Source organism: Cololabis saira, chromosome 23 (assembly GCF_033807715.1).
Source record: "Cololabis saira isolate AMF1-May2022 chromosome 23, fColSai1.1, whole genome shotgun sequence".
In the NCBI taxonomy this organism is placed as follows: Eukaryota; Metazoa; Chordata; class Actinopteri; order Beloniformes; family Belonidae; genus Cololabis; species Cololabis saira.
In genome coordinates this window covers 25,804,020-25,825,671 of record NC_084609.1, presented here as the reverse complement: position 1 = coordinate 25,825,671, position 21,652 = coordinate 25,804,020, and the positions used below count along the sequence as shown (strand labels likewise).

The 21,652-nt window shown below is 44.6% G+C and overlaps 2 protein-coding genes across 2 annotated transcripts in view; one reads left to right on the top strand and one right to left on the bottom strand.

Moving 5' to 3' along the window:
* scaf11 (SR-related CTD-associated factor 11) overlaps positions 1–6,733 on the top strand; it is a 28,453-nt gene extending 21,720 nt beyond the window's left edge. The window contains exons 12-15 of the mRNA XM_061714593.1: positions 1,723–2,051; positions 2,149–2,340; positions 4,545–4,664; positions 4,757–6,733. Coding sequence (XP_061570577.1) covers positions 1,723–2,051; positions 2,149–2,340; positions 4,545–4,664; positions 4,757–4,852 — 737 coding nt within the window. The 3' untranslated portion in view covers positions 4,853–6,733. The remainder of the gene's footprint in view (positions 1–1,722; positions 2,052–2,148; positions 2,341–4,544; positions 4,665–4,756) is intronic.
* Positions 6,734–8,779: 2,046 nt separating this feature from the next.
* On the bottom strand, positions 8,780–19,417 carry slc38a2 (solute carrier family 38 member 2). The gene is made up of 15 exons (XM_061714342.1): positions 19,106–19,417; positions 17,224–17,364; positions 17,010–17,091; positions 16,798–16,913; positions 14,736–14,809; positions 14,561–14,653; positions 14,258–14,333; positions 12,866–13,007; positions 11,926–12,087; positions 11,762–11,841; positions 11,571–11,671; positions 10,556–10,680; positions 10,328–10,472; positions 10,151–10,248; positions 8,780–9,389 (listed from the first exon to the last, which is right to left on the bottom strand). Exons 2-15 carry the CDS (start codon positions 17,355–17,357, stop codon positions 9,270–9,272), a joined length of 1,548 nt encoding a protein of 515 aa, XP_061570326.1. The 5' UTR covers positions 17,358–17,364; positions 19,106–19,417; the 3' UTR covers positions 8,780–9,269.
* Positions 19,418–21,652: the final 2,235 nt, after the last annotated feature.

Below are 21,652 nucleotides of genomic sequence, written 5' to 3'. Positions count from 1 at the left end.
GAACGATAATAACTCTGGTACGTTCAAGTCTCCCCAACCTCTAACGCTGCTCATACTGATCAAAGGTCGTCTACTTAGACTCACGCTCACTTTGGGGAGAAGATCCTCTTAGTTTTGAAGAGAAAACAATTAGAAGTGACCCCAGCCATGTGAAGTAACAGAGTTAGTACCCCTGCTTCTAATCCGTTAATTAAGCATAATAAAGATCATCTGATCAAAGCAGGTCTTAGTTGATGGAAAACACGACCTCAGACAGACTTTCACTGAACCTTTCTTTTATCTAACAAGAATTAAGCCCGAAGAACATTCATGTTTACGGTACCAAGGACCCCTGAAACCTTGGAGAGCCACTTTTAGCAGCAATAGTTTGAAGCGATCTTTTCCTGCATGACTTGATTGTGTTATAGCTAGACAACTCCACTTTGGATAATTAAAGTGTTTCCGAAAAATCAGAACCGGCAAAATCAGCATTGACGGGCCGCATGAACTAAAAATCTGTAATCGGAAAATAAAATTGCAGTCTGTGAATCTCTAGTTCCTTCATAGACTGTCTCGGTAACCCGACCAAACGTCAACTCTTCGGGTAGATTGTCTTGAAGGTTGTCCACTCAGTTCAACATTATAGTTTATCTAAATTGTTTGCAAATAATTCTGTAACCCGTCAGAGGACTTCTCTAAGTCATTTGCTTATGTCTTTCCCTCGTGGGACTGTGTTAACACACTCCTGAACGCCTCAGAGCAGCATGCGTTTTACAGCTGTTGGCACAGCTGTTAATTAAAGGCTGACTACAGCAATTTCTTACACGCCTAAATCCCATAGAGGCAGTGGGGGGTACTTGGTATTACCCAGTTCTTTTTGGCTTCATTTATTATAGAAACAGTGACATGATTGAAAAACGCTGCTGTTGGTCCGAAGGTTATTTGCCTAAATCACACTGTAGTCAGAAACTTTTATTATGTTATTCCACAAAATGCAGAGTTAAAACATGCTCATAACTGTAGGTTCTGTTAGATTTAGAGGGTAGTACGGTGGCCGAGACCCGCCATTGCTGCAAATAAAATAAAAAAGCCACAACGGAAGTGAATTACCAGGGACTATTTTTGCCGATGCACCGGTGTTGCACATTAAAAATTACACGTAGCGACATTGAACACTAACCTTTTCACTTATTTTCTCGTTCGTTTTTCTTCTTATTCCTCGCTCTTCTTATTTCTTCCTTTTCACTTACATCCTCTTCGTCTTCTTCTTCTCCTCTCACGTAAAAAACACCGGTGCATCAGCAAAAATAGTCCCCGGTAATTCACTTCCATTGTGGCTTTTTTATTTGCGTCATTTTTTTGTTAAATTTGCAGCTGCGTTTATTTTATTTGCTGCAGGGTTTCTTTATATTTGCAGCATTTATTTTATTCGCAGCGGCGTTTGTTTTTTATTTGCAGCCTTTATTTTATTTGCAGCGGGGTTTCTTTTTATTTGCAGCGGCGTTTGTTTCTGTTTGCAGCGTTACTTTTCTTTTCAGCAATGGCGGGTCTCGGCCACCGTTGGATAGTGTTTGTTTTCCCCTGAAAGTGACAGAATTGTTTAGAAAAAGGTTGTTGAACATCCACAGTTGGGTGATTCTCAACACTGCCGTCACCTAAGTTGGTACTGGAACTGCAGCATTGTTTAATCCAACCATTCTTCTTCTCCCTTTTTGGTGAAGCTTTGTGCTCCTCTGTTCCCAGACCCCGCCAAGGGCGAGCTTCCCCCGCAGGCCGTCCCAGGTAACGCGCCTGTGCCCGTGCTGAACATGATTCCTCCTCAGCCTCCGCAGATGAATGTTCTGCAGCATCACTTCCCCATGCAGGCCATGCAGGGAGCGCTGCCCGTCAGCCTGCAGCCGGCAGCGCCCTATGCCATGCCGCCCCCAGTCCCCCTGCACCTCCACCCCTCCGTGCCCCTGCTCCAGGTGCCCGTCGTGGGCGCCCAGGGCCTCCCGCCCCCCCCTCCACCGCCTCCCCCCATGCAGGCCGGCAGCCAGGCAGCAGCGCAGCCTGACGGCCAGACCACACAGGTGCGTTACACCCACAAATAACAGTTAAAACTGGCAGCCAGATGTGTTGAAGCTCCCGTTTCCACTGACTTCACCGGCCTCCCCTGCTCTTCCTCAGATGACAAACACTGTTATGGGTTTGGGGAAGCCCTCCTTTCTGCCCACGCCGACCAAAGCGGGCGTAGCGGCGGCGAGCCAGAGCCAGGCGGCGAGCCAGAGCCAGGCGGCCTCCAGCCAGGCCCTGCCATCCTCCACCACCCAGCCCGGCCAGCACCACAGGGCCCAGGCCGACAGCTCCAAAAAAGAGAAGGTAACGCCCAGAGAGGCCGCCAGGCACCTACGGAAGAGTATTAGGGCCAGGCAGGAGAAAAATGAAAATATTATTTTAGAGGAGGAAGCTTTTTTTTTTATTATGCACTTCAAGAAAAAAGTCTAAATTTTGACTTTATTCTTGAAATTGTATTTCAACATTAATTTCGACTTTTTTCTCGACTTTTCAACTTTTTTCTCCAAGTGCACAATAAAAAAAATTTTTATCTTCCCCTCTCAAATACAGGACTGTCTCAAAATTTGAATATTGTGATAAAGTTCTTTATTTTCTGTAATGCAATTTAAGAGGAACCCTGGCTATTAAGACATGTAGGTCTTAAAAGATAAATGTTGGTATCAATTATAACAATGTGATATAAAAAACCTTGTTGATGTCTTCGTTTTTATAAAATTTGAAAATATAATTTAACATGTAGGTCGCCATTGTTGTTTACATTCTGGGTAGTGACGTCAGACGGTGGCTCCTGCTAACCCCCGAACACTGTTTTGACACCCAGAAACAGATGAAAACACAGCTAAACAGGTGACGGCGCACCAGAAACACAGATCAAAACACAGATAAACATTAAGGTGACGGCGCACCTACAAAAAAGTAAAAAAAAAAAAGTACCGCACCATAAAGCATGAACTATAACACCATAAAACTCAGACAGACTAACAGACCACACGTTTCAACTAGCAGATAGCCGATGCTACAATAAAAACCCCAGCCAGATCTGGCGTCATTGAATTAAATAAAGATGTTCTTGCCTATTTGACCCGAAGTCTGCCCACCGCTGCTCCATCCCGGCGGCGGCGAGAGCGGATGGCGGAGCGCTGCAGGCTGTAGAGCTACGGCTACGCCGTCTACGCCGTAGGCTCCTGCGTAGACGGCGTAGCCGTGGCTCTACAGCCTGCAGCGCTCCGCCATCCGCTCTCGCCGCCGCCGGGATGGAGCAGCGGTGGGGAGGATGCACGTTTGGGTGGGCATAGCCCACCCCTCTCCCCCCCTAAAACCGGCCTCGTGCTGGTTTGATGACAGACCAGAGGCTGAGGGGACTGGCCCGGGACTTTGACGAAACGGGAGGCGCAGACTTCGCGTCAAATAGGCAAGAACATCTTTATTTAATTTAATGACGCCAGATCTGGCTGGGGTTTTTATTGTAGCATCTTCTATCTGCTGGTTGAAACGTGTGGTCTGTTAGTCTATCTGAGTTTTATGGTGTTTTTATAGTTCATGCTTTATGGTGCTGAACTTTTTTTTTTTTTTTTTTTACTTTTTTGTCGGTGCGCCGTCACCTTAATGTTTATCTGTGTTTTGATCTGTGTTTCTGGGGCGCCGTCATCTGTTTAGCTGTGTTTTCATCTGTTTCTGGGTGTCAAAACAGTGTACGGGGGCTAGCAGGAGCCACCGTGTGACGTACTACCCAGAATGTAAACAACAATGGCGACCTACTAGTTAAATTATATTTTCAAATTTTATAAAAACGAAGACATCAACAAGGTTTTTTATATCACATTGTTATAATTGATACCTACATGTCTTAATAGCCAGGGTTCCTTTTAAAAAAAAAAAAAAAAAAAAAAAAGTCATACATTCTGGATTCATTACAAATGAACTTAAATATTGCAAGCCTTTTATTATTTTAATATATCTGATTATGGTTTACAGTTTAAGATTCCCAGAATATTCAAATTTTTTGAGATACGGGGCCGCTCGGTGGCGCAGTGGGTTAAGCGGTGGCTCATATACTGAGGCTACAGTCCTCCTCCTGCAGCGGTCGCGGGTTCGAATCCAGCCCGTGCACCTTTGCTGCGTGTCTTCCCCATTCTCTCTCTACCCCTTTCCAGTCTGCATCTCAATAAAGGGCCACTAGAGCCCAAAAAAATCTAAAAAAAAAAAAAAAAAAAAAAAAAAAAAAAAAAAAATTTGAGATACCATATTTGAGTTTTCTTAAGCTGTAAGCCATGATCAGCAATATTAAAATAATAAAAGGCTTGCAATATTTCAGTTGATTTGTAATGAATCCAGAATGTATGACATTTTTGTTTTTGTAATTGCATTACAGAAAATCACAATATTCTAATTTTCTGAGACAGTCCTGTATTTTTTCTCCTGCATGGCCCTAATACTCTTCCGTGGGCACCAGTCTCTGCAAATGTCAGGGAGCTTTTAAACAATCCCACGTTCTCCGTTTCCTCCAGAAGGTGCAGATCCAGGAGCTGGCTGTTAACGAAGTGAAGAACGCCATCAAACCCTATTACCAAAAGAAGGAAATAACAAAGGAGGAGTACAAGGAGATCGTCCGCAAGGCAGTGGAGAAGGTAGGACCCCTCGCAGGAACGCTGCAGCTGCATGTTTTACCTTCAGGAACGCCTCAGCATGTGACTGGATGTGTGTCATCTCTCCCTCTCAGGTGTGTCACAGCAAGAGCGGGGAAGTGAACTCTAGTAAAGTAGCCAACCTGGTGAAAGCCTACGTGGACAAATACAAACACGCCCGCAAGAAATGAACGTTCGCCCCGCTGCTGGGCGGCGACGCTCCCCCACAAACCTACCCCCCCTCTGCTGCTCAAGTGCAATTTCCTCCTGCTGGAGTCTGGCCTCCGAGCTGAGAGACGACGGAGAGCCAGCGATTTTCTTTCTTTTTTTCTTTTTTTTTGATATCTACCTTTTATTGAATGAAGATTTTTTTTCTATAGATTTTCATATTTTGTTAGAAAAAAAAACAAAAAAAACGACCCAACCAGAAATTGTAATGCAAGAGCCCTTTATTTTGCATAGAACATGTGACTTGGGAACTACTGTAAAGAGCGCAGCGTAGCAGATCTTAGCGAGGTGATCGATACTGAAGATGTGGCGCCCGGGGGAACGATGTCAGCTCCCGCAGCAGAGCGCCTCGCCCAGCGGTGCAGCATTTCCTCTTTTGTGGCATCTTGATTGCATAGCTTATTAATTAATTATTAATTAGTCAATGTTCCTTTTAAAAAAAATGCTGATAATTCAGATGAAAACCTTGTTAAAGTGCATTGCCTTTATTGATCTGTTGCCCAGTGAGGCGTTGGAGACTGATGACTGATTGTAATCAGGTCCAGAGTGGGGCGCTCAGTCAACAGTGAGTGTATCCTTTACGGCCCTGAGGGGGCCCACAACCCCCCCACCACCACCACCACCGCCCCCTCCCTGAATGTGTCGTAAATATCATTGTGTGTACATTAAGTGTGCAAAGTTTCCAGAAAGTAAAGAAATAAAATAAAAAAACCGAGGTGCTTTCTACTGCGATATTTTGTCAGAAATGGTACCTGACGGAGCTCGCCGGAGTTCCCACCGCCGCATCCTGAGGACGCACGTCTGGAGCAGCCACAAGAGGGCTAACTGCTAAACAATCAACTCATCCGCAACACTTTCTTCTCTGCATTTATTTTTGACTTTTTTGTTTCTTGTTTTGGCTTGAAAATTGTGTATAATTCCTCTGAATGCCTGTTAATTGTTTTCAGTGAATTGAGAACTGGTGTTTTCAGTGACGCAGCCCGGTTACGCCTCACAGAGGTCGTGGCTGATGGATGTGTTAAGAAAACGCCCTGAATACACAAACTTAACAATAAAGATGAAGGCCTGAATCCACTCAGAGCTCTAGTGCGAGGGTCCTGGTCTCATGCATGTTGGTACTTCACAAGAACAGAGCCACTGTTGATATTAATACAGTAATAAACCATAAAGGTGCTGATTTGTCTTGGAGATATGTGTACACACCCAAAACTTCTGAAGTAAGGTTTCATCAACAAAGTTATATCTTGAAACCGTTCATGGAGGGTTCACATGGGTGTTGGCATTTTTTAAAGCAGCAGAATTGAATGTTGTGATTGAACAGACAGATCAAACTCTGTGATCTGAATCATATTGCTAGAGTATCTTCTGTTTTGGAGATTAAATGAAATATTTTACCTAAACTAGACTTTAAAAGTGGAATTGAGCCGATACTCGTCCTCCTGGCCTCAGAAACTGAGTTTAAAGTGGTCACGTCCAAACTTTCTGGTAATTCGGGTTAAACTGGGTCCATCCCCCCGTCGGCCACCAGAGGGCGCTGTCGCCAAACCATTTTACCGCTGCGCTTCCGCTCGGGTCGCAAGAACCTTAAACTATATTACACTATTAATGCCACACAATCATGCATTTGCAAGGTATAAGAGGTTACAGTATATTTTATTAAGGACTACATTAACACCATGTCAAAGTCAGACTTTTGCTCAGGGGAAAGAAAAAAGTATTTGTAGTACTCTTAAGCTTAATGACCTTGTTAAAATGTAAGGCTGTAAATGAATGATGGATGATTAAAGTTTCGATATTGTTGGGCTTCAACTACTATTAACTAAATAAAGAGAAGTGAGTAAAAATGTATTGTCATTTTCCTAAATGATGGGGTTTATGCTGTACTTAATTTATAGACTGTGGATCAATACATTTATCAAATGTTTCAGCCACATGAAATATCAACTGTGACGACTCACAAGATTCACAGCTACTAAGTCAAGATTTTACTCTGACTTTTTGATGAAAAATGATCAAAAGAGAGACGTAAAGCCAAAAACTGATTACTTAATAAACTTAGTTACTGATTAGTACCTGAGCAGCAATCAACCCAGAGGAAATAATCACGTTTATGTCCCTTCTTTACCCTAATAAAACAACTGTGTCAAGATAAAACGTTTCTGAAGCACGATGCCCTGCTGCATCCACTAACCCCGTATCCAAGGTAACGTCAATGTTTCAGGGCACAAATCAAATCCATTTGGAATCTATCAAAAAAAAGATATTCAGTTTCTATTGTCAGAAAGAAAAGATGTCTGCAATGAAAGTTAATGTGTTCATTTGTACATTTTAATTTCCCACTCATCCCGGTTTATTCTGCCGTGGTGACTTGTCGCCCCCAGGGCCGGTTCCTGCTCTAGTCGGTCAGGGTTCAGGGGCCCCCCTGCTGAAGGGGGGCACATGGTAAAAAAGGTCCCAGCTCCAGTCCAGTTACGTTTGTTTCATACATAAACCTTTTGTACAAACATTTTCCTTATTGAAGTTTATTCAAATATGTCCTTTCAAAATAAAGTAGATTTGTGGATCATTCATCCATCTGTAGTGTGTGATTCTGTGTTTTTGTTGTGTTTCTGAGGCCACAACAGACCGGCCTTGGTTATAACAGACATACTAGAACTGGATCTTTACAGACGGGTTTTCTTAAACAACGTTCAGAGTAAGAGGCCAGTCCCAGACACAAAAGAAAGCGCCACACGTCCAGGTTCTAGGTTATCTCTGATTTTATTTGGACATTAATTACAGGATTTACATAGTGTTTCATTGAAACAAGAGTGTAACACTGGTGGGCCACGCCCTCTTTGCTCCTGAGGTCAAGAGATAGTTGATGTACTCTACAACCGAGATGTGCAAAAAGAACATTTTGCTGATCAGAGTTTAGTTTCAGGGGCCAAAAAACAAAAACAAAACAAAACTACTGCAATAAGAGTGACACCTCTCCCACACCGAGCCCACGCAGGCCGGCTGTTTCCGTCCTGATGGAGAATAAAACAGCTCAAACCCCAACCTCAACTCCAGCTCCCGCTCCAATGCACTGATGTTAAAAAAAAGAAAATATATTTACACTTAAACTCAATAGAGATATATATATATATATATATATGTACATACATATATACACATACAACATTATATAAATATAGTAAAATAGTTTAAATTACATTGATTTCACGGTCTTCCATAAATAGATGTTTAACAAAAACAGTCTGGTGATGAGTTAGTGTTGGAAGCACAGTGCACCGTCCCGTGACAGGCGTTCTCGTGTTCTTGGTGAAACATTTCAAAATAAAAGCACAAAACTGTGCGACCACACATAAAAACCCTCAAAAAAACAAAAAAAGAAAAGAAAAATCAGGCTCTTGTTGTAGTTTGGTTGTCGGTGGTAAAAGAGCTCGCCTGACTTCTTACAGTTTTTATGTTTGTGTTTGTTTTTATGTCGTTTTTTGCAAGTGTAACAGGTATATTACAACCACTGCACGTGGTTAAATTCAAAGTATTCTCCCATAAAGAAAAAAAGATAATGTCTACATTTCCCTCCGTGAAGGAGGGTGGGGGGGTGGAACCGGGAGGCGCGGCGGCCTCCTCCAAGCAGTAGTGTTGTGGCCTCTTCAACGGGCGCTAAAGCGTGAATACAGTCCTGGGTGAGATGCTCGGCGGCGAGGCCGGTGACCAGTGCGGCTCCGGAGAGGCCGGTTCTAGCCGGCGTTCTCCTTTCACAGAACCGGAGTAGAAATACTGAAATCGGTGGCGTGTCACGCCTCGCCTGTGAACACTGGCAAAGTGTGCTGAACGGTTAAGTGCTTTTCAGTTTATCAAGATGCTTTACAAATATACTTTTGGCAAAGTTCAAAAACAAAACAAACTAAAAGGTTTGGAAGGAAGTGAACTGTCCGTGAGCGGGAGGAGCGTTCAAGTCATGCAGCCTCTCCTCAAGTCTTCGGGGGCTTCACGTACTTTTCCCGAGCGGCTCGGAGGCGGCGAGCCGACGGCGCACCAGCGCGCGGGGCCGTGCCGAGGCACGCCCGCGTCTTTGATCTTAGCTGTACCATAACTATTAGGAAACCAGAACATAAAAAAGGAGTAAAAAGCAAAAAAAACAGCAATAAAAAAAAAAAAAAAATGTTATCGTAAAAAAAGAAGAACGTAAAACACCATCTTGGTGGTCTAGAACAGCATACTGTACAGAGTTCAGATACATTCTCGAGGAATGGCGGGGTCTGCTGCTCGGGAGAGTCCAGGCGAGCGCCGGCTGAGTTCACCGCTGTTTTGTTTTGTTTTTTTAAATGCGTCTCGTTGCTCGGCGCCCCCGGGAGCCCGCCCTCCGCCAGCAGGACGGCCGTGGTCCTAGTGTCCGTCGGCCTTGTCGGCGTTGCCGGCGTTGGTGGCGTTGTGGATCCAGTCCAGGATGATGAGGGTCATGCTGCCGCACATGACCACGAAGCCGCATATCAGGAAGGCGACGGCCTGCGGGAGAAAAAAGGGGTTCACAGGTTAGAACCGGGCCGGCCGAGGGGACCGCGGATCTCTGCAGCAGTGTTGCCAACTCCTCAGTAAGGAAAGTAGCTATTGGCTGTCCCAAAAGTCGCTAGAAGTCTCTAAATGACGTCATTGCCTAATTTGCATAATTTCCATTTGCATATAACTGTAATGGACGCTGTAGGAGAGAGGAATAACGTCGTGGGAGAGACAAAAGTGAGTAAAAAAACACCCTAAATATGTTTAGAACTACAAATGTACAAAAATAATTTCAACATTAACAACATTTAATGATTTTAATGCTTTGTCTTGATCCACATTACACACATCAGTTTTGTCCTGTATTGTTAAATGTTATAACAGCAAATTTAATCTAAAGATTGTCATGTAGGGTGAAATTGCTAGCTCTACAACCAACCCTCCTCCTTTATCCGGGCTTGGGACCAGCAAAGTGACCCAAAAGAAAAAAGAAACGTTTACATTTACATCACGCTCTGCAAGCCAGCGGCGGCTTTGCGCAAGGGCATTTCATTTGCAGTCTGGACGCGGAGTGGTGAGGCTCTCCTCTCTGCTCTGCTCTGCCCACCAGATAAGTCTCCAATAACACCAGAAAAAGTCGCTAGATTTGTCGCTAGACGCTTTTTTGAAAAAAAAAGTTGCTATAGGGGTCTGAAAAGTCGCTAAATCTAGCGACAGAGTCGCTAAGTTGGCAACACTGCTATGTGGCGTCACGCCGTCGCGGTTCTTACCCCGATCTTCTGCACAGACTTCATGGACTCCTTCTTGACCAGCTTGATGTAGAAGGCTGACGGCAGGATGAAGATGAGCATGGCAGCAGCAGAGGCACCTGGAGGGGGAGGAGAGGTGGGTTAGACACACAACCTAACTGGTTCTGACATCAGCGTACACCGGCGCGGAGGACGTACCGATGAAGCCGAAGATGTCTCTGATGGTGGGGACGAAGATGACCAGGGTGTTGGTGCTGCCCAGCAGCACCATGGTGATGATGGTGTGGCGGATCCAGCTGAACTCCTTGGAGGCGCAGAGCAGCTGGTTGACGGAGGTGCGGATCTGCGGCGGGGAAACAAACTGTTACTTCCTGTCTGCTTCTGACTGGGAGGCTGTGTGTGTTTGTGTGTGTGTGAGGGACGTACGGGGAAGAGGACCACGGGGACGGTGAGCGTGACGGCCGTCAGCACAGCCAGACGCACGATCAGCAGCAGGACGTCGTGCTTGTAATACTTGGAGTAGGTGTGCAGCAGCTCGGGCTCCACGTGAACTGGGGGGGAAGAGGAGAACCAGGTTAGTCAGGCGGCGTGAGAACATCAGCTTCATGTTCTGATGGTCCAGCGAAGGCCGAGGCCACAACCGTTCTGGGATTTCTCCCTTTGACCATGATACATCACAGCAGCTCAGACTTTCTGTCAGCCTGTTTCCATTTTAGTTTTACTCTAGTCTTTGGGTCAAGTTAGTCTTATTTTAGTCAGAATTGTCCAGGACCATTTTAGTTTTAGTCAAAGATTGAATTGAGCCAAACCCATTTTACAATTCAAACAAGGTTATATTATTGTTACCTTATAGACTCAAGAATACGTTCATTCCAGATACAGAAGACTCTAATTTGAGTTTACAACATATTTATTTTCTTCCAAAGATCCATGCACGCAGCAGCAGAACTAAACCAGAGGAAACTACTGAAAACATGGAGATTAAGGATCTTTGTTAATATGTGTCTTCATTTCCGTTGACCAAAATGAGATGAGATGGAATGTTCTAACTAACAGAGTTTTTATTTTGTAATCTACATTTTACTCTGGTTTTTATTCCTCTACGATATTGCAATATATATTTAATCATCGTTATCGTCACATGACCAGCATTTTTGTCGCGTCTCGTTTTCCTCAGGTGATAAAAGGTTCGTTGACGACAATATTAAGTCATCATTTTCATTGACGTAAGCGACTTTACGCAGCCTGACGTAGCTTTTCTACCATCAAAGGCGGTCTTATGTAACCGCGTCGATGCGTGCACTTTGACAGTAAACAGAAACACGGCTGCACGGCGGCCAGCTGCGTCATGGCCCCTGGTTCCCTGCAGTCTCGCACGAGAGGCCTTGATACTCTAATAAAACCAGGACCAAGCGAGTTTAACCCTTTCACAAAGACTCACTGTTGAAGGTGAGGTATCCGAAGAGGGCGGCCAGCAGGTACATGATGAACATGGCCAGGAAGGACACGTTGGCGACTCCCTGCATCTTCCTGCGGGAGCGGCTGATAAAAGAAAGAGGAGAGACGGTTTTACTCAGACGCCCGACTGAAGACGGAAACACAGACGAGGATTTTTAGTCCAAACCAACTTACTCTTTGAGCTCCTCGTACATGGGCAGGATGGCGGGGTGGCACACGAAGGCAAAGGTCAGGATGGGAAGGGCGTACACAGTCTGGAAGGGAGAGAAAAGAGTTAGCGACGGCCACGAGAGACGATGTCAGCCTTGTTTTGACCTCCGGAGTCTGCAGGTTCCCACCTGAGAGTTGTAGACGAAGTACTTGGGCCGGCAGGTGTCGTCGCTGTAGTCCACGGCCGTGGCGTTGAGGCTGTACGACGAGCCGTTCAGCATCTTCATGGTCTCGTTCAGGGCCTCTTCCACGGGCAGAGGGCACGGCATCTGGAACTTCTTGATGATGACCTGGAGGAGCAGAGAGCACGTGGTCAGAGTTAGGCCTGTGTTGAAAAAAAATGTATTTTCCAATTCTAAATCGATTCTCATATTAATTCCTAAAAATCGATTCATATGACTAAAGATTGATTTTTTTTTTCTTTTATTTATTTATGTGTTTTTTTTTTTTTCCATCATTACATTACAACTTTTGGTTATTTTTTTGTTTTTCCCCAAAAAAGGAATGTTTTGTTGGACACGAGAATAACTGGTGCCATGTTTTTGACTTTAAATATGTTTAAAGGTATGAAAACATTAAAGTGTTAGGTTATAATTGCATAAATTGTCTATATTTCATTACTTTATATACTGTCTTAAAAACAGAATGTGGGAAAAAATAAAACCGATTTCATCCGTCTCTGTTTCCTCCCTGGATCTGTTTGGTAATTCTGACCCACGATGTTTCTGAAAGCAGTTCTATCAGCATTCTGGGAGCTGATTGGTCCTTACAGCATCATTAGCTGCAATACTTGCTGCTGAATCTCAATATAATACAAGTAGTAATATGTTGCATAACTACAGTCATATAATTCATGCAACAGCTCAAAAAACAGTTTTAATAACACTAACCCAAATCAATATCGGAATCGAATCGGATCGAATCAAATCTCGATAATCGATTCTGAATCTTAAGAATCGAAATCGAATCGATTCTTGACATTTGAATCGATCCCCAGCCCTAGTCAGAGTCCCGTTGTGCTACGACCAACACGCAAGAAACAAGAAGGAGCGGGCGGGCGACACTCACCACGATCAGGAAGAAGACCATGCACAGCAGGGACAGGCCGCTGGTGTAGCCCAGGTAACCCAGGTTCCGGAGCAGCGACAGCGGCAGGATGATGAGCACCGACACTATGATCACCAGGTAGTCTCCGTTGATGTACCACTCCCTGCAAGAGCAGACGCAGCAGGTCAATGACCAATAAGGATTTTCAACAGGTAAATTTTAAAATAATTTTAAAAAAAAGAATATCTATTGCAGTAGTTCAAACATTAAGAATGTTGTGTACACATAAACATTTTAAATTAAGTGATTTTTTGTCAAGATGAATTGGCACTAGCCTTAAAAAAAAAGTCATGTGGTGCAACCATGATTCAAATTAAAATAAATTAATTTCCTTAACATCTTGACATCTTTTTTTTTTTTTACAAGTTTTCACTATTATACAAAAATGGTTGTTTTTTTTAATGGTTGCGCCACATGATATTTCATAAAATGGACATCAGTCAAACTTTGTTTGTATATTATGATGGAAATATAAATATAAATGTGTTGCAATCTTACACGCTACAAGACACTTGGAAATCATGCCAGATAGGGTAGAAGATTAATTTAAAAACATTTAGAGTGATTTCAGAAAAGGTTTTCAAAACAAGAGTCATGGTCGGACGGTCGCACCACATGACATTTTGACGCTTAAAACAACAACAAAATCCCAAATAATAAGTAGCATTTTTTTGTAAAATTCAAGTGAGTCCATATGTGGGACAGGTAGTTCATATATCTGGTATTTCTTTATCCATTAAAACCTTTTTTGAACTGAAAAGAAATCTGTTTTTCAGAAAATATAGGTGTCACGTCATCGTCTCATCAAAGAGCAGTCAGCCTTTTTTAGTGACGTCATCACTTTTCTTTCCCGTGTCGAAGGGAAACTGATTAAGCAGCTCGTCAGCGCCCACTACGGACCAACGCCGACCTGGGAATCCCCTTCCCCCCTGCAGCTTCAGCGCTGACAGCTGCATGTATCTGCAGAAACAGAGGCAGCAGCAGCAGCGCTGAGGACCCGGCCCGCATCAATATTTCAGAGCTGCAGCGCGGCCGCCGTGAGCTCATCCTGCTGCTCCGGCACGATGCGGCACCGGCTGCATCTTCTGAAAGGGCTCTTTTCACCCCCAAGACAAAGACCCGCTTCACTTTCTCCAACACTCCACACTTGGAGAGCTGCTGGCAGCGGGATTGTTTGTTTGAGGTGCTGCGTTCACCTCGAGGGCCTCTCTGGTGCCACGGCTCACAGCCCCAAACACGGACCAGAGCCGCGACCTCGCGGCCAAATTAAATCATCTCCTCATCAGTTTTGTAAACAAACCCCTCAGTAAATCAGTCTTTTAAGCCGGAGCGGCTCTTTATCCAGCCACTCACCCGTTGTTGGCTCCGGTGAAGGAATGGATGACGATGGGCAGCTCGTACTTGACGATGTAGAGGTAGCTAGACATGGCTGCGGAAGGAGGAATGCTGTTAGCACATTTCTCTGGGAGAAATAAATAAATAAAAGACCACAATTCCCGACAGCCTCGCCCCTAAGACGTTCCAGAGGAAAAAACGAATGACTCAAAGTATTTTTATTGTTACTGGAAGCTGCTCTCTGCTCTAAAAATACATGCTGGTGTGTTTCTCTCTCGTTTATTCACGGGGGAGCAGACTACAGTTACATAACGCTCTCACCTCCGATGTTCTGCATGGTGATGGAGATGGACGCCGCCAGCTTGCCGGGGATCCCGAAGGCTTTGTACCCCAGCTGTTCGTAAACCAGCGCACCTTTAAAAAGAAGGAAAATAAGAGTTATAGACTTGGTAGGAAGGTGATGGGAGAAGGATCGTTGTGAGGAGACTGCACTGACCTCCTTCGTTGGCCGTCTTCAGCAGCAGGTGGACAGAGTACAGGGAGAAGATGGCCACGGCCACCAGGAGGATCCTGGAGAGACACGAGAACCATCGTTAGGGGGCGACTCCACCGATATTACGATATAACAGCAGAGCGGCTGACGGTGGTGCTTTCAAGGCCGTGTGAAGGATGAAAACGGGTAAACAAACACACTGACATCTGGCTAACATGAAGGTCAGTCGTCTGCTCTGACCTCCGATGATGATGATGTCATCCATCCATCTGTCTTTTCTCTAATGATTAAACTCTCACGCCTAATAAACCAGAGTTTTAGCGGGTGTCTTGTAGGGCTGGGCGATATATCGAGATTTTAATATATATCGATATATTTGTTGGTACGAGACAATATCGTCTATATCGGATTTTTTTTTTTTTTTTATGATTTTGATATAGCTTATTTTGTGACAAATTGACTTGAATGTTTTATTTGAGATTTGCACAAATGTTCTGTTATTTGTACAACTGTCAACCTCAGTGGAAAAGTCTGCCTGTTACTGTCTACATTGTATTAATTGCACAGTGTATTTTAATTTAATTGTTATGCAGGAAAGGGATATTTGTTTTATTTTATTCAAGAAGCATTTTTATTCTATATATGCAGGCAGTTTATTTTTATTTCATGTGTTTTATACATTTTGATATTGTGCAGACCTCTGTTAATAAAGGAACCTGTGTGACATTTGGCACGAGGCTTTGTATTAAAACTGACTGTTTTTTTAAGTGTTTGCCTCAGAAAAAAATGAAGCTAACAGAGATGCTATGCTATAATGCTTTGGGGGAAACCCCAATTATGGCACAGAAAAAATATGGATATATATATATATATATATATATATATATATATATATATATATATATATATATGGATCCATGGATAATATGGAGTATCGCCATTCAGCTAGAAAATATCGAGATATGACTTTTGGTCCATATCGCCAAGCCCTAGTGTCTTGTGTTTGACTCCACGCCGGGTCCGGCAGCCTCAGCAGGCTGCTGAGGACGGACACGTTCCCCTTCCTGGGATCCTCTAAGCGCCACCAGGAAGCTGCAGAGGCAGCACTGTTCCTTCACTCCGGTATTAATAGTCCAGGTGAAAACTAATCCGTCTGCCATCTGTGACCCATCATGCACCGACTCATAATTTCCCCTCTGCACGTGACCGTCCAGCTGCCCTGGAGGCCACGCCCCCCCCGCCAACGCCTCGGCGCCTTTTACAGCTAATCTGTTTGGTCGGCAACCACACCGGGAGATTTCACAGCAAACGGACGACCTAAGTAGCTCTAACAGCCATCTCTACCAACTCTGCTATCGGACGTGAAGCAGCTTTTAGGTCGTTAACATCCCGGACTTCCTGCAGATGCGAGGGGCAGATTGGCCGGATCGGCCTGGCGGGGAGCCGCGGCTCCATTCATGATCTCCCGGGTGCGTGCCGTCCCTCTGTTTACGTAACGGTGCAGGGGGATTAGCTGGACTAAGCTGCTTGCCCCGCCACTCGCTGTGTCTGCACCGTAACCTACAACTGCCATTCCATGACATCTGCACACTACTACGTGTTGATGACTTTACTTCAGCTCCTTTCCCATTTAAACAAGTAAAGGTTTCACTAGTGTTACCTCCACTTCCCCGTCTCTCTAAAGCGCTAGGGTGGAACTGAGCTAATCCGATTGTGGAGTCCTGGCAGACGCAGCCTGTGCTGTAGTAGTAGTAAAACCTTTCTCTTTATAAAACAGTAAATAAGGACGAGATGTGCAAAAAGATGAAGATCTTGCTCCCATCAGATGTTTTGAAATGAGGGGAAGTTTCACAACTAGTCAAATATTACTCTCAGGTTTATCTACAGTGATGTCAGAGCAGACGTTTGACTGATCAACCTTGATCCCAGGGCCGAACAGCTGCCGGAGCAGACGCACTCTGCAGAGCTTGGAAAGTACACCCGGACCCGAGACCTTGGTGCGCTAGACAAAACCACACCTGTGCACGTCAGCGCCCCGGCTTTGTCGTCAAAACAAGACACTTACACAAACAGAGCGATGCCGGTGTTGGCCATGGCGTAGGACAGGCCCAGGATGCCGCTGCCCATGATGGCATTTCCGAGGTTGAAGACGGACATGCCGAAGGAGGCATTGCCCTGGTGCTGCAGAGGAAACGGGGGTCGGCACAGTCAGGGAATGTTGGGAGAACAAAGAGCCGGTAAAATGATCATAGATATGGTGGTGGTTAAGAGACTTACATATTCAGTCTCATACTTCTTCTTGCCCGGCTTATGTTCAGGGAGGAAGTTTTGACTTTCTGCATCTAAATCGGGGTATTGGCTGTAAAAGAAAGAGGAGAGGAAGAGAGTTAGTGTTGTAAAGTGAGAAGACAGGCACATGCAGCTGTCACTTCTGAGCAGGGTTTATCTTTCATCACATGGTCGGCGTTCAGACAAAGGAACGGGGCCTCACCCGTCCAGCGGCACCTTCTTCACAAACTCCGGGTAAGGGAAGTCGTTGCTGTTGGTGCTGCTGCTGTCGTCTTCTCGAGGCGTGTTCAGAAACTTCATCTCGGTCTTAGCAACAGGCTGTTTTTCAGTGGGCATTTTAAAGCTGGGAAAATAGGAGAAAAAAATACTGTTAAAAGTGACACATGGCATGGTTGTTTTTAGCTCAGAGGCTCCCCCTACAGGCCACAGGTGGAGTCGCCATTATGATACTGGCATGAATGCCAGCCTTAAATGACATTTAACTGTTTCACATGTCTTTTATTTAGTGAATCTCATTACTTTATTCAGATTTTTTAATTTAATGTTGTTTATATGTGACCTGGAGTCGTAAAAAGTCGATGCGCAGGAGATTATCGGGGTGGGCGTGGCTTCAACAAGAATAGGAACAGCTTCTTCAAAAAAAACGTATTAAATTAAACCCCCCCATCCCTTTCTCTCTCATTTCTTCCTGCATTAATGACCCCACCTTGTAAACCCTATTTATTCATTTATTTTGCTTTATTTACCTATTTATTTTTGGCTGCATTCCTCTCCTTAAAAAAAACAAAACATCATCGTAGAACACCATCCTACCCATAGGCTACACATGTATTCATAAATACATACACACACGCACCTAATCGAAGTACTGTATGTACAAAAACATTGACTTGACTGTTTTGCACTGTTTCGTTTGACTGTTTGTTTTCTAGTGTAAATGAAATTAAAAACAAAACAAAACCCTGATCTATAATTTTATTGGCATATATCAGGGTTTTGATATTGTTATGGGACCACTGTCTCTCTTCAGCAGCCCGTATTGGCGAGGCCGGACCACGTGACCGCGCTGGAGGAAGAGGTGAGGAGGATGCGAGGGGAGGGAGGGGGAGGAGGAGGAGGAGGGGGAGACAGTGGAAAAATACCAGAGCGGCGAGCGCTCACGACCACCGCGACACGCCGCTGCTGCGAGGCAGAAAACCGCAGTGCGTCCCGAATCCAGCCCGCTTTTCCCCCGAAACCACCCGGAAGTGGCAGGAAAACAAAGGGCGTCAGCCGTATTTACGGGAAACGACACGTTTAAAACACTGGCTGACACAGATTAATTCATAATTAGATGACATTAGATCATAACATGACTTTTATGGGTAAAATAAACAAAGACATGAGGTCATCTTGATTGAGTCGGCCTTTAACTGTTTTTAAATGTGAGCAGGAAGGAGACACGGCGCGCTGGGTGCGTTGGACGGACTCATCTCGCTGCGCGGCCCCGGCAGAAACAAAGGCACGTGTTGTTCCCTGTTTGGGCTCGGCCGTCTCCCGCAGAGGACCGCTCTGACTCACTGGCTGGTTTACAGCCCTAACAGTCCTCTCAGAGGCTCTACTCTAAGTTATTTTCCATTTACATCCTTCTCTGTAAGTGTGTACCGGTGTCGACCCAGTGCCGGGTCCGGACGGGGCTCCAACACCACCTTCACACTGGTTCATTCATTGTTTATGTGGCTGGATCTGGACCAAAAAACGGACCTGCTCCGAAATAAAACCCCTCTGGCCTTTCTGAAATCCCATTTTCAAGCCTTTTCATGCAGATTCACACACGGGACATAGCAGGAAATAAATTTAATTCAATTTAATTCACTGATAAAGCTCATAAGAGACAGTTTTCTAGACTAATTCATTAATAAATGATGATCAAATTAAATAATACGGTGATAATAAAGTAATACTGCAATGCAAGATGACAAAAACCCCAAAACAAAGCTATAAAAGTGCATGTATTGTGATGAGCAGAGCTGAGGCTGTGAGGAGCGACCCGCCTACATCTGGTAATTTTCCAGCCCCTGTGAGGAGATGCCGCTTAGTCTTACCTTTAAAGATGCACCAGGATGTCTTTAAAATCCTTTTGGGTTCAAAAAAGAAACTGGAGTGTGTCCCGACGATTTCTTCACAAAAAACAAACGGGTCCTTGAGAATATTGAGGTTATATTCAAGATAACAAGAAAATGAATGAAACCGGCTAATTTAATAACAAAAACACAAAACAACAGGATGTGACTCAAAAACACTGATCAAAACACGAGTTCAAGTGTAATAATAAATAAGTCTCGAGTGAAATAAATAGAGCAGGGTTTGGTAGTGATGCTGGAGGCGACAGAGCTGCGGCGGGGTCGGTGCCAGCGCGGTTCTGGTGGAGGAGGGGAGGCGGCTCCGCCTTTATTGCATCAGCTCGGTCCGCAAAGAGGGAGGGGCGGAGCCTAAGGGCAGGGGGCGGGGCCTACGGCCCGGGGGGCGGGGCCTGCTCCGGCCTTACGCACGGCCGTGACGTGGTTTGTATACAAACACCAGCCTGACCCAGAGTGAGACACTCCCCTGGAAATCCACAGCCCACCTTTTCTTTTCAGCAGCCTACATTTTAGCACTCGAGGAAAACCACATCAGTGGCTCGGTAATGACACGGACAGACGTTTTCTGAGGCCGGCCTGCCTTCAATGAGTGTACGTGGAGTTACTGAGCACTGCACACCTCTGTCACACATTCATTCCTCTCTTTTCATCCTCTTGCTCAGCTGTCTTCTCTCCAGTGGTGTGAAATCTGGCTTATTCAACAGATTTGTTTCCTTTTAGATCAGACTCAGACTCCCACGATTTCATACGAATAAACGTAGAAACAGTGGCGTCAATTCAGTCAAAGCTAAGGTATGGCAAGGTTAAGAGTCACAGAACTTAACTACAGTATCAATCAACATGCCCAGCAAATACTCATCACAGATGTCTGCTGTGTAGCTTATCTGTGTGGTCAAGAAAATTTGAACTTTTTCAAATGCAGTCACAAACATCCTGGTAACGTAACTATGAACACTACACTTTAACAACGTGTTGATCAATTCAGTCAATGCGCCTTTACGCAATACGCATCCGTTTTCTGCACCATGAAAAGCAAGCGGCAGAGTTAGAGAGCAGAAAAAGCGTATCTGACAAACGCAATTTAACTCATTCTGTTCACTTCATTCACTATGTCAGTGCAACAATATCACATGACTAACAGTCTCTCCCGCTTTCCCTACCTGGTCCTTCTCCCTCCACTGCTGGGGCAACATTGGACCCATCACTTGCCTTCTTTTTTTGAAAAACAATTGCGGGTTTGCCTGAATCCTTTTCATTTTTGTAAGTTAGTAACACTGCAGAGCGTGCTAAAAAAAGAAATTGACCTAGCGACCACTGTCGTCGGGGACGCTGGGACGTCACATTTCAAGATATTTACATTTTCCCCTGAAGCCAAGGTGTGGCAGCTGCCATACCTTGCCATACCCAATTGACGCCCCTGCTTAGCAATCCTGCCACATGGTCTCTTAAGATAAGATTGTCCTTTATTTCTCCTTCAATGGGGAAATTCACTTATACTCCAAGGGTAATGTTTGGCAACTATCTATACCTTACAGAGTGTAAGGAAACCTATTTACCTCTATGAAATCATAATGTAAACACATGGGCATTACTAAGTACCTCTTTACTGCTTTCATAGGATGGAAAAGGGTAACTGTGAGCCCCCTGATAAATTGATCACCAGCAGGAGACATTTCCAGGGGTTTGCTGGTCTAGAGATGGAAGGACATGAGCAGCATCACTTGTATTTTCCTTCTGCTAAGACATGTTATGATCAGATGGTTATTTTTTGTGTTTTGATTCTGTTTCTACATGGAGAAATGGGATTAGAGAGGGGGATAAATACCAAATCCACGAGCATCTTTCATTTTGGACACTCCTGCAACCAGAAGCAAGGGATTCTGGTTGCATTAGAAGTTGGAGTAAAGTCATAGTCAACCTGAGCGAGGTCAAACTCAATTATGAAGCTGCACGTTGCCATCAAGTTATTGTTTAAAAGTGTCTGAAACTTGTCAATTTTTTTCTTCTGCAGATTATGAATTTTAACAGTCTGACATAAATAATGATTTGTGATTTTGTTGTTGCTTCTTTGAGGGATCATAAATACACAACATGACCCACTTATCGAACCCACTTATAAAAGGGCAAGCATGGTGGGAGTAAGAGTTTCCTAGTCCGTGCAGATTCGTGGCAGATTGTACCTGCAGCCACAGAGGGGCAATGTGAACTCCCTGGACGGGATGGGCAGGGACGGCCCGGGCTTTCCTGGAAGTCCTTTCTCTTGTCCTGCCTACACATGATCCTGCTGCCAGGGAAACAGAGCTGGAAGGGCAGCTTGCACATGAAACACTTGCTTCTGCTAGGTGTCACCTTACCCGCATTAGTTTACTTTTACTTATTATTGATATCATTATTTCTTTTCTTGTTTGGGTGTCTGAGGAGGCGCCAGCTCAGAAGCATCTGAATAACACAACACTATCACTTCCTTTGAGGACATCTAGGTCTGAAGAAAATGTTTCATATTTACTGGAC

Coding starts and splice junctions, on each gene's coding strand:
- slc38a2 (XM_061714342.1), bottom strand. CDS start 17,357: ATGCCCACTGAAAAACAGCCTGTTGCTAAGACCGAGATGAAGTTTCTG. Junction 17,092..17,223: donor AAGAAGGTGCCGCTGGACGG/GTGAGGCCCCGT, acceptor TTTCTTTTACAG/CCAATACCCCGATTTAGATG. Junction 10,473..10,555: donor TCCCCGTGGTCCTCTTCCCC/GTACGTCCCTCA, acceptor TCCCCGCCGCAG/ATCCGCACCTCCGTCAACCA.